At 42.4% G+C, this 13,564-nt stretch overlaps 1 protein-coding gene across 2 annotated transcripts in view; it reads right to left on the reverse strand.

Annotated features, from left to right (window-relative positions):
- The window catches only part of PPP2R2B (protein phosphatase 2 regulatory subunit Bbeta), a 403,054-nt gene that overhangs the window by 63,389 nt on the left and 326,101 nt on the right, over positions 1 to 13,564 (reverse strand). For both annotated transcript variants that reach the window (XM_069764074.1, XM_069764075.1), the window contains exon 2: positions 12,799 to 12,896. In XM_069764074.1, coding sequence (XP_069620175.1) covers positions 12,799 to 12,896 — 98 coding nt within the window. The remainder of the gene's footprint in view (positions 1 to 12,798; positions 12,897 to 13,564) is intronic.

Consider the following 13,564-nt stretch of genomic DNA (forward strand, 5'->3'; position numbering starts at 1 on the left):
TCATGGAAGAAAACAGGTTTCTTTTTTAGAAATCAGGCAGGATGAAATGATAATTGTGGAGGTAATCTAACATTTTTATTATACATTTATATTAGGGCGACCACTCAAATTAGACTAATGTTTGCTGAGAGCCAAATGTTTATCAGGACCTCAAAATTTCCCCAAAATCTGGATATGGAATAACAGACTTTGCAATTCAATTGTTCAGAATCAAGTACAAATACAAGTCTGTTAAAAGTATACAACTTTATGCTTTATGTAAGTATATAGGTCCTGAATGCCACCCTATACATCACAGGCATCAGTCAAACACATATGCAATGACATTTTTCTTTAAGTTTTCATTGCAGATCAATAAAAATTCACCAATATGCTATGCAGTTAATCAAGGTGTTGAAGGGATGCCTGCAGGGTGGATTTGATTTAAATCTAACCGATTTAAATCACGATTTAAATCACTAGTCAGTAAGGCTTGATTTAAATCAGTGATTTAAATCAAAGTTTCTACCTAACTGAATTTGACTCCGCAGAGGTCCCAGCGTCTTCTTCACGGCAAAAATGTTACAACATGAACAGAGTTGAGAAAAAGACCTTAATCCTATTGTTCTACAAACCTATGAATACAGAATCAACCCCTTCAGTGCCAAGTCCAAGAAGTTAGACAATATGTTTCTGATTGTTTGGAGTGGAATAGATCTGCACAACACAAGAAGAATGTGAATCTAAGTGTGAGGAGGAGGAAGGGCAAGCAAACAAGAAAATGAAAGTGAAACTTTGAGCACAATACTGCAGCATAGCCACAGACAGACAAGTCTGGATCTGTTTGTGTGTACGATCTGAGGTTTATTACATTCTTTCCTTATAATGGCAGCAGGCCGTAAAAGAGACCCAGTTTGGGAATATTTTAATGAAGCTCCTTTGCCTATCGGTAAGGCAGGCATGCGTGCAAAATGCAAACGATGCAACAAAGAGATGCCAGGCCTGGTGGCGCGAATGAGGCAACATCATGAGAAGTGCGGTGATGAAGATGACTCATCTTCATCACCGCACTTCTCATGATCCATGCCACTCATCTTCATAACCTCAGATCGTACACACAAACAGATCCAGACTTGTTTGTCTGTGGCTATGCTGCAGTATTGTGCTCAAAGTTTCACTTTCATTTTCTTGTCTGCTTGCCCTTCCTCCTCCTCACACTTAGATTCACATTCTTCTTGTGTTGTGCAGATCTATTCCACTCCAAACAATCAGAAACATATTGTCTAACTTCTTGGACTTGGCACTGAAGGGGTTGATTCTGTATTCATAGGTTTGTAGAACAATAGGATTAAGGTCTTTTTCTCAACTCTGTTCATGTTGTAACATTTTTGCCGTGAAGAAGAGGCTGGGACCTCTGCGGAGTCAAATTCAGTTTTGAGAACTGCGTAAGTAAAGCGAGCGTCTGTGATAATATAGGAGAGAAACTGCCCACTAATCCTACAGAAACCTCTGGAAGAGCATGGCATTGTGAATGTTACACATATACAGCCTTTATTCTACTGGGTTAAACAACTCAGCTTTATCTCATGATGGAAGAACCTTTGGATGGTAAAATATTTTCCTCAAAAAGCAGTTTATTGAAAAAAAATCCGATTTAAATAAAAAAAAATCCGATTTAAATAAAAAAAAATCCGATTTAAATAAAATAAAAAAATCCGATTTTTTTTTAATTTAAAAAAAAAAAAAAAACATTTATTTTTTATCCACCCTGGATGCCTGTGACATCCAACCACCATACAAACACGTGGTCAAAATTGTTGGTACCCCTCGTTTAATGACCAGAAAAACCAACAATGGTCACAGAAATAACTTGAATCTGACCAAAGTAATAAATAAAAGATAATAAAATAATTTTTATTTATATAGCGCCAACATATTCCACAACAATTTACAAATAAGCAGGGACATGTACAGACAAATTCAGTACAAGTTAAGACAATTTAAACAGTGACATTAGGAGTGAGGTCCCTGCTCGCAAGCTTACAATCTACAAGGAAATGGGGAGACACAATAGGTGAAAAGTGCTTGTTATTTCAGATCTGGCAATTATAATAAAAAGGGATTTTCATATAAAGCTGCATGATCCGCGATAGACGGAGATGAGAGAGGAGATATAAGGTGGTGCAGAACTGTGGAGAGCTTTGTGGGTGAGAGAGATAAGTTTATATTGGACCCTGTAGCGAATGGGTAGCCAGTGTAATGACTGGCACAAGATGGAGGCATCAGTGAAGCGGCTGGACAGAAATATGACCCTGGCTGCCGCATTCAAGAAGGATTGGAGAGGAGAAAGTTTGGTAAGAGGGAGACCGATTAGAAGAGGGTTGCAGTAGTCCAGACGAGAATGAATAAGAGCGACAGTAAGAGTCTTAGTAGTTTCAAAGGTGAGAAAAGGTCGGATTCTGGAGATGTTTTTAAGATGCAGGTGACAGGAGCGAGTGAGTGATCGGATATAGGGAATAAAGGAAAGTTCAGTGTTGAATATGACACCAAGACAGCGGGCATGCTGCTTGGGAGTTATGGTTGAACCCTCCAGGGTTATTTCGATGTTGGGTAGAGTGAGGTTAGTAGAAGGGAGAAACACAAGTAGTTCAGTTTTGGAGAGATTTAGTTTCAGATAGAGGGAGGACATGATGTTAGAGACAGCAGACAGAAAATCCTTGGTATTTTGAATTAGGGTAGGGGTGATGTCAGGGGAGGAAGTGTATAATTGGGTGTCGTCAGCATAGAGATGATACTGGAACCCAAATCTGCTGATTGTTTGTCCAATAGGGGCAGTGTATAGAGAGGAGGGGGCCTAGGACTGAGCCCTGCGGAACCCAGATAGTAAGGGGACGAGGAGAGGAAGAGGAGCCAGAAAAAGATACAGTGAAGGAGCAGTCAGAGAGGTAGGAGGAGAACCAGGAGAGGGCTGTGTCCTTGAGGCCTATAGAGCGGAGCATAGTGAGGAGGAGCTGGTGATCCAGTGTCAAATGCTGCGGAGAGATCCAGGAGAATCAGCAGGGAGCAATGACCTTTGGATTTAGCTGTTATTAGATCATTAGAGACTTTAGTGAGGGCAGTTTCAGTGGAGTGTAAAGAGCGGAAACCAGATTGTAAGGGGTTGAGAAGACAGTTATCCGAGAGATAGCGGATTAGACGGGAGTGGACCAAGCATTCCAGGAGTTTTGAGATGAAGGAAAGGTTAGAGACAGGTCTGTAGTTAGCCGTGCAGTTCTGGTCCAGGGATGGCTTTTTAAAGGGAACCTGTCACCCCGTTTTTTCAGTAGGAGATAAAAATACCGTTAAATAGGGCCTGAGCTGTGCATTACAATAGGGTATTTTTTGACCCCGATTCCCTACCTATGCTGCAGAAATACCTTACAAAAGTGTCCTTTTTCGCCTGTCAATCAGGCTGGTCAGGTCAGATGGGCGTGGTCACAGCGCTGTTTCTTCCCCCACATCTTGCTTATGTTCCCGTTGGTGGCGTAGTGCTTCTCGCATGCGCAAGTGCCGAATGCACTGCGCAGCTGTACAAAAAGAGCGCGCTCGCCGCTATTCAGCGGTTTCTCGGTGGGCGCGGCGGGAAAATGGCCGCGGGGTGCCACGCGTGCGCAGATGGACATCGCGGCGGCCATTTTCCTGAAGCCGAGTTCGAATCTCGGCTTCAGGAAAATGGCCGCTGCGATGTCCATCTGCGCACGCGCGGCACCCCGCGGCCATTTTCCTGAAGCCCCGGGAAGCAGGAGACTCCATCTGCGCACGCGCGGCCTCAGGAAGATGGCCGCGCCCACCGAGAAACCGCTAAATAGCGGTGAGCGCGCTCTTTTTGTACAGCTGCGCAGTGCATTCGGCACTTGCGCATGCGAGAAGCACTACGCCACCAACGGGAACATAAGCAAGATGTGGGGGAAGAAACAGCGCTGTGACCACGCCCATCTGACCTGACCAGCCTGATTGACAGGCGAAAAAGGTCACTTTTGTAAGGTATTTCGGCAGCATAGGTAGGGAATCGGGGGACAAAAAATACCCTATTGTAATGCACAGCTCAGGCCCTATTTAACGGTATTTTTATCTCCTACTGAAAAAACGGGGTGACAGGTTCCCTTTAAGTGAAGGGGTTATGATGGCTTGTTTAAATGAGGAGGGAAAGATACCTGAAGAGAGAGATCTATGAAAATAAACAAATGAAAGCCAGACATTGCTTTTCCACCATGCTTTCACAGAATAAAAATAAATAAATAAATAAAACTCATGAAATAGGCCTGCACAGAAATGATGGTACCCTTAACTTAATATTTTGTTGCACAAATTTTTGAGGCAATCCCTGCAATCAAACTATTCCTGTAACTGACGTCTGCACCTCTTGACAGATATTTTGGCCACTCCTCAAGAGCTCCAGTTGTCACGTGTTTGATGGTTGCCTTTTCCACACAGCATGTTTCAGCTCTTTCCAAAGATGCTCAATAGGATTTAGGTCAGGGCTCATAGAAGGCCATTTCAGAATAGTCCAATGTTTTCCTCTTAGCCATTCTTGGGTGTTTTTAGCTGTGAGTTTTTGGTCATTATCCTGTTGCAAGACCCATGACCTGTGACTGAGACCAAGCTTTCTGACACTGGGCAGCACATTTCTCTCTAGAATCCCTTGAGAGACTTGAGATTTCATTGTACCTTGCACAGATTCTAGACACCTGTGCCAGATGCAGCAAAGCAGCCCCAGAACATAACAGAACTTCCTCCATGTTTCACAATAGACAGTGTTCTTTTCTTGATATGCTTCACTTTTCCGTCTGTGAACATAGAGCTGAGGTGCCTTGCCAAAAAGTTCCATTCTTGTAGGACATGCTCCCAAAAGCTTTGTGGCTTGTCAACATGTAGTTTGGCAAATTCCAGTCTGGCTTTATTATGATTTTTTTCAACAATGGTGTCCTCCTTGGTCGTCTCCCATGAAGTCTACTTTGGTTCATACAATGACAGATGGTACAACCTGATGTTCCTTGAGCTTGAAGTTCATCTTTAAATCGGTTTAGAAGTTTTTCTGGACTCTTGTTACCATACGTATTATCAGAGTCTGATTTATAACAAATTTTCTTCCTGCGGCCACGTCCAGTGATATTGGCTACAGTCCCATGGATCTTAAAATTTCTGAATAATATGTGCAACTGTAGTCACAGGAACATCAAGCTGCTTGGAGATGGTCTTATAACTTTTACCTTTAACATGTATGTCTATAATTTTCTTTCTAATCTCCTGAGACAACTGTTTCCTTCGCTTCCTCTGGTCCATGTTGAGTGTGATACACGTCACCAAACAGCACAGTGAGTATCTGTAGCCCTATATACAGGCGCACTCACTGATTTTAAGATTGTAGACACCTGTGATGTTAGTTAGTGGACACACCTTGATTTAACATGTCTCTTTTGTCACATTATTTTCAGGGGGTACCATCATTTCGGTCCAGGCCTATTTCATGAGTTTTTTTTTTTTTTTTACATCTTAGGAAGCATGGTTGAAAAACAATATCTGACTTTCATTTGTTCATCTTCATAGATCTTTTATTTATTATTACTTTAGTCAGATTTAAGTTATTTCTGTGACCATTGTGGGTTTTTCTGTCAAACGAGGGGTACCAACAATTTTATAGACCGGTATTCCTATCCATGAAATGAGATGTGCAATCAGAGTTGGTATTTAGATAGGTATTTTCTACTTGATGTATTAGTGTCATGACACAGCTGTTGGGTCACTCGGGACCAGGGGCTCCTTCCCTGTCCCTATCACTAGGGGGCGCACTAGCTCGCCCTGCTCCCTGGAATGCTTGAGATGGCGAAGATGTCGGGGTCTCCGCCCTTGCCTTATCTCCCGAGTTAGCCCTCCATCTGTTCTCTTCCCCCACCTAGGGAAGAAGGGGCGCTACTGTGCACCATAGTACAGCAACCCGAAAAACAAGGCAACACCGGCAAGGGTTAACAGAAAACTCCAGGCATACAAAATTTTCACTCACATATAAAAGAGCAATCCACTGGAGTGTGTAGGTAGGGGAATAAACCAAAATAGAGAAGGATAAGGAATTCCCACACATACAAACCAAACAGTCACAGATTAATCCTACAACTCTCCTTCTCATATGAACTCCACTCCCACCGACAGTCATGCAGCAAATGCTAGCTCTGAAAAGGATTTGTAACAAAACCCAGATTATAAAGGGGAAAAGAGGGGCTAACTGAGCTCAGCTGTGAACACAGGGATTCCCAACATAGCCAATTAACCCCTGTTCTGCCAGAAGAAATAAACATTTAAAATGAAGGAAAAGTGCTTCTTCACACTAGAGTAGGAAGCAATTGGACGCTGCAGTCTTCTGGCTCCACACTGTCAAGGTAACACTGACAATTATTTTTTAAAGAGGAACTGTAAATTCTAGAAAAAAAGGTTTTTTTCTCTGTAGATCAGTCAAGCATATTGACACACATGTTCATGTAATGTTCTTATAGAATGCTTAATTCAGGCTGAAGGCAGCTATACCACAAAGGAATATATATGGAAACAAGGTGAATAGACATGTGTTAAACTAAAAGATAATATTTAGATTTGTCAAAGTACCCCCCTTTTACTCTGATGTTTTACACATCCTTGGCATGCTCTCAAGCATCTTCATCAGGTAGTCACATGGAAAGATTTTTCAACAGTCTTAAAGGTGTCACCAAAGGTACGGATTACTTGTTGGCGCTTTTGCCTTCACCCTATGGTCCAATTCGTCCCAAACGGGTTGAGGTTGGGCGATTGTGCAGGCTATGTTGTCTAAGACAGTACTTCATCCCTCTCCTTGGTCACATAGCCTCCCCCTCCAAGCTCTATGGTGGGCACCACAAATGTATCAGCAAAAAATGGCAATTGGTTCAAAGAAATCTCACATTTGGCTCATCGGATTGCAGATTTCCACTGATCTAATGTTCGGTTCTTGTTTTGCTTGTCCAACCAAGACTCTTCATGGGGTCCTGGTCCACGGTAGAGGCTACTTTGCAGCAATTTAACAATAAATCCTGCTTCTTGCAGTTTTCTCTGGACACTTGATGTTGAGATGTCTGCTACTTTATGTCTGGGTATCATTTTTGAGGGCTGCTTTCTAAGGTTCTGCCAATTAGCATTTTCTGACCCTGATAATAGGTTCCTTTACGGTAGAGATAATTTCTTGGTCGCTCTTTCCTGGGGCAGTCATCACGAAAGCAAGTTTAATCACAGTTTTCATGACTGTACTTAAGGCTACTTTCAAGGTTCTAGTAGTTTTCCAGACTGGCTAACCTTCATGTCTATGGTTAGTAGGGAATGTTGATTTTCTTTACTTAGTAATTGGTTTTTGTCATAATCGGACTTAAAACAGTTATGGACTAGGGCACAGCGTTGTATGGAATGGTGTACCAAAACCGCCTCTGCAAACCCAACTAATGGTCGCATAATCTTTAAGTCCGGGGATTCTTCAGGGGACATACCTGTTCTTTGGATGCCACTCCAGGTGACTACTTGCTGAAGCTGCTTGAGAGAATGCTGAGGGTATGTGTAACTGTCATCACAGTAAAAGGGGGGTACATTGAGGTATCTAAGGTATACCACATTCTGGTTTCTTTCAGACAGGTTTATTACTTCTTGTTTCCATATGTATAACTTTGCTTTTTTGGTGCATTCAGTCTAAATCTACATTGTGCATATTCCAATAAGAATGAAAACCACTGCATGAATGAGCGTGTAAAAAAACGAATATATATATATATATATATATATATATATATATATATATATATATATATATATATATATATATATATATATATATATATACACACCGTATTTTTCCGACCATAAGACGCACTTTTTTTCCTCCAAATTTGGGAGGAAAGTGTGGGTGCGTCTTATGGTACGGATGTAGCATGTGGGGAGGGGGGCAGCAGTGAGTGGGATCCCACTTCAGGATGTCCCCGCTGCCCAGAATCAGCGCTGGAGAAACCATGTGCTCCCGATGATTAAGTGCAGTGAATATTCATTAGCGGCTCCCGCCCACCTATCAGCTGAGCGGTGAGCCGGGAGCAGCAAATGCTTAAGCAGGGACACACATGGCTTCTCCAGCGCTGATTCCTGCAGCAGCTGGGCAGATCTGTGTGACTGGGGGAGAGGAGGCAGCAGCAGGGGCCAAGGGAGAGAGGAGATGGCTGCATACCTGCCTGCCATGCCTGGGCTGGACGCTGAGTTCTGTGCAGGAGGACCTGTGATGATGTCAGGAGTGGGCGGGCTGGAGCATCACATGGCAGCTCAGAGCCCTTCCTCTTCTTGACATCACAGGTCCTTCAGGCTCTCCAGTCTCCACTAGAATCTGCAGCTTCCTCATAACCTGTGCTGTGGAAAGGAAAGTGGGACTGCTCTGTGTGCAGTCATGGGACGCTCCAGCTTTAACCTCACCACAGTGTGGCTGGCTGCCACATTTAAGAGGTTAGTCTTTACAAAACACAATAAAGCACTCTGCCACTCCTTTGGTGAACTATAACTCCCAGCATGTTATAGGATCTGCAGGACATGCTGGGAGTTATAGTTCTCCCATGGGATTTTAAAGCAGCACTCCAGTGTTTATTTTGCAGTGCTGGAGTGGTGCTTTAAATATAAGCCCTGTGCCCCCATTCTTATACTCACCCTCCAGCATCTTCATATAGTGCTTTACAGACACCACACTGGTCCCGCAGCTTCCAACATAATAACATACTATTATATATAATAACACCACATATAATAGTATGTCATTTATGTTATTAAATATTTTACCACATTTTTTAGCTTCAAATATTTTTTTCCCCTATTTTCCACCTCTAAAACCTGGGTGCGCCTTATAGTCCGGTGCGTCTTATAGTCCGAAAAATACGGTATATATATATATAAAAATAACTTTTCAGTAAAAACTCCATTATAATGGAGGAAACCGTATATTTACTATGCCATTTTCAAATCAGCTTATTTGTAATGTTGCTTGGTTACTCTAATTAAGGCAGCTAATAAGCAACCACAAAATTACAGGGGAAATTACACTATCAGACACGTATTTTTGGGGTTGTTTTTGTGCAACGGTAATTAATCAGTCACAAAAAGAGCCATTTAGACTCACAAATTAAAATAGACCTAAAAATAGAAATAAAACTTAAATTACAGGTTTATGGTATATATTTCTGTAACTATACATTAGTATTTCACCAGCTGTAAACTGGGAATTAAAAACTAACTGAACTTGTTGTGAATATGAAGTATTGAAAAAGAGCCTGCAACGTTTTCTATTCTAAACAAAAGACAATAAATGTGCAAGTTGCATAAATTTTTGTATCAACGGCGCAATAAAACTGGTTTTACATTACATTGATGCCAACTGGTAATATTAGGGTTTTAGGCTCAACTACTGAAATAAAGATCATTGATCCAGTTTCACACTTGAAAAAGAAGTCAACTCGGTGTCGAAACGAGTCATGCAGTAAAATCTGCTCATCTTCATCGCTCAATCCACTGATGGACACGGACAGAAAAACAGTATATTGACCCTTTGCAGTCCAATAGCTCATCAGAATGCTTTGGAGGTGGAAGTGACCCCCTTGCGGCTCCACAGGTTGCACCAATGAGTTGTTTGCCCCGAGCTGAATCAAGGATCTTTATTTCGGAAGCGCAGCCCGAAATTGTGATTTGTCTCCTCTTGCAAAGCATCCTGATGGAGTTCAAAGCCAGGAATGGGGCATTGAGCTCTTTGCAGGAACTGTGACTTCACTACTCGCATTACCTGGATCTAGTGTAACTTGTTATAAGAGTATTACGCGTTTAGGCTACGTTCACATTTGCGTTGTTGTGTGTTGCGTCGGCGACGCAACGCACAACGCTTGCAAAACGCATGGTTTTGTGACGCATGCGTCCATTTTTGGCTTGCTTTTGGACGCAAAAAAAATAAATGCAACTTGCTGTGTCCTCTGCGCCCTGATGCTTGCGCCAAAAATGACGCATGCGTCACAAAACGCAAGACAACGCATGTCCATGCGCCCCCATGTTAAATATAGGGGCGCATGACGCATGCATCGCCGCAGCTGCGCCCGACGCAACGCTAATGTGAACGTAGCCTTACACAACGGGAAGGATTTAGTTATTGGACCTGTAACGTTTCCATTGAAAAAAAAAAAAAAATTATATTATATATATATATATATATATATATATATATATATATATATATATATATATATATATATATATATATATATATGTCCTCCTGGTTCTCCTCCTATCTCTCTGACCGATCCTTCACTGTATGTTTTGCTGGTTCCTCCTCCTCTCACCTTCCCCTTACTGTTGGGGTTCCTCAAGGATCAGTCCTAGGCCCCCTACTCTTCTCGTTGTATACTGCCCCTATTGGACAAACAATCAGTAGATTTGGTTTCCAGTACCATCTCTATGCTGACGACACCCAATTATACACTTCTGCTCCCGATATCACACCGACCTTTTTAGAAAACACCAGTGATTGTCTTACCGCTGTCTCTAACATCATGTCCTCCCTCTATCTGAAACTAAACCTGTCAAAAACTGAACTCCTCGTGTTCTCTCCCTCTACTAACCTACCTTTGCCTGACATTGCCATCTCCGTGTGCGGTTCCACCATTACTCCAAAGCAACATGCCCGCTGCCTTGGGGTCATCCTTGATTCTGACCTTTCATTCACCCCCTACATCCGATCACTGGCTCGCTCTTCTTACCTGCATCTCAAAAACATTTCTAGAATTCGCCCTTTTCTTAATTTCGACTCTGCAAAAACTCTGACTGTTTCACTTATTCATTCTCGTCTGGACTATTGTAACTCTCTACTAATCGGTCTCCCTCTTGCAAAACTCTCCCCGCTCCAATCTGTCCTGAATGCTGCAGCCAGGATCATATTCCTCACCAACCGTTACACCAATGCCTCTACCCTGTGCCAGTCATTACACTGGCTACCCATCCACTCCAGAATCCAGTACAAAACTACTACCCTCATCCACAAAGCACTCCATGGCTCAGCACCACCCTACATCTCCTCCCTGGTATCAGTCTACCACCCTACCCGTGCCCTCCGCTCCGCTAATGACCTCAGGTTAGCATCCTCAATAATCAGAACCTCCCACTCCCGTCTCCAAGACTTTACACGTGCTGCGCCGATTCTTTGGAATGCACTACCTAGGTTAATACGATTAATCCCCAATCCCCACAGTTTTAAGCGTGCCCTAAAAACTCATTTGTTCAGACTGGCCTACCGCCTCAATGCATTAACCTAACGATCCCTGTGTGGCCTATTTATAAAAAAAAAAAAAAAAAAAAAAGGTTCCTCGCATCATGTTCTCATACACTTTATGCAGTATTAGCCCTCTGTGTCTGTACTGCTACATACTTAGGCAGGTAACTGGTTCATGCAGCTTTACATGAACACCTGAGCCTTACACTATAGCTGGTCCGAATAACTAAAGCAATTGTTACCATCCACCTCTCGTGTCTCCCCTTTTCCCCATAGTTTGTAAGCTTGCGAGCAGGGCCCTCACTCCTCCTGGTATCTGTTTTGAACTGTATTTCTGTTATGATGTAATGTTTATTGTCTGTACAAGTCCCCTCTATAATTTGTAAAGCGCTGCGGAATAAGTTGGCGCTATATAAATAAAATTATTATTATTTATTATTATATGTCAGGTTATTATTACAGACTTATGTTGTATTTACAAATAATTGCACTGGGAGGGTATTTTTTAATAATATGATTTATTAAAGTTTTGAATTTTATGGGAATATGTGTTCTACACTTGATTTTCTTCCCTGGTCCTAGATGACAATTTTGATATTATATCAGCATAGCGGTCGTGTGCTCAGGAGATACACCCAGGTGCATTTAGCACAGCTTTGCTGAGCTGGGGTTAGCTCGCTTCCTGGACCAAGACTAAATCACTACTCAGCAGGGGTTAATATAAGCCCTCTGTTTGTGACATCACTAAGTGGGCGGAGTAATGATATGCACTGGTTTTCCAGTTATTTACATTTTTTGAGTCTGGAGACAAAGGCATTCCTTTTAGTGGGAGGGGCTGCTGCACCTTGGTCTCCCATTACATGGTATAGCAGGGGAGAGGGAGGGTTAGTGGCTTTACAAGATTAAGACACACACCCTGCTCACACATTAGTATCAAGTTGCCCAGTGTAAGGGCCATAGGGCTTTGTTTGTGGTATGTGCGAGCGCAGAGGGGGGAGAGAGAAGTGGGGGTCAACCCTGCAGTGTGTGTCTAGGACCATGGTCGAGTGTGAAAAAATCCCTCAGACCATGGTATTTTTACATTATCGTGACCGTGAACATAGCCTAAAAGTTCACCTACACAAATGTCCTTTCTAAAATAGAATGACAGCCAAGACTACAGCCTTTGGGAATTTATCATATGAAAGCAAAATTGGATCTTGAAGAGTCCATTTCTGCAGAGGTGTTATAAATTTATAACAGTGAAAATGGATTTTCAAAAAAAAAAAAAGACAGTCAGTGTCACTTTAAATCTTCGGCACTCTGCAGCGAACAGCCAGAGTGAATAAGAAAAGCCATTTGAAGCGAGCCACCCACGCTGCAGGAAGCCGGCAGTGGCCCGGGCTCATATGTCATGTGTGGTTTGGTTATTGATAACCTGGGCAAGGAGTGAGACATAAAAATTAGGACGAGGCATGAAGCCTGTAATGAGGGAATAAAATAAAATTAATTCTGTGGTCTGCAGCCCTTACCTCCTGCTCCCGCTGAAATATTACAACACGGCCCCCCTTGTCTCCTGTCGCCAGCAATTCTCCTGTGCTGTTGAATTCAACTGTCGAGATAATGTCAGCTGTGGGGAAGAAAAAAAGACAAAAGCAGTTTTATTTTGGATGACTGAACGGTTCTGCTCCTCCACATTGCAAATCTCCTGTCAAATGAAATTAAAAGGTCATTATTCCTAAGCTAGACTGTAGACCCCAGAGTAAAGCTGTAGGGTGGGTCCTCGTAACAGGAAAACTGACATTCAACCTGAAAAATCGATGGAAAAAAATATAACCCCAACAGAAAATATGCAATGACGACAACGTACAATTATGCTGTGGATACAATGGATTTCTACCATTTCCACTATACAATCTGCTGGGGATTTGGCAGAGGACTTTCCGTTTCGAGAAGTCCGCAGCACATACCCTTTTAGGTTTAACAAATAAAATGGAGAAAGTCACAATATTAAACAGTTAATAGCCACGGACCGGTGGTATTTTCTCACCTAGCCAAGCAGCCATTAGGTAGGGCACGCTGAATCAGCCAACCTAGGAGCTTCAGTTTTTTATTAAAAAAGTTATGAGAACCTGATGTCATGGAGGCTGCACAATCGGTTCCTAGTCTAAAAAATGGTCTGGTCAGCGTTTATATATTTATTTGGACAGAGTGCGTCCTATGCAAAGTCAGCACCGAGGCAGCGAGTTTGGTTTGTCACCTAGAAGAAATGACAAGGAAACGTCAATACCTGAGAAC

The sequence above is a fragment of the Ranitomeya imitator genome, chromosome 4, assembly GCF_032444005.1.
Source record: "Ranitomeya imitator isolate aRanImi1 chromosome 4, aRanImi1.pri, whole genome shotgun sequence".
Lineage (NCBI taxonomy): Eukaryota > Metazoa > Chordata > Amphibia > Anura > Dendrobatidae > Ranitomeya > Ranitomeya imitator.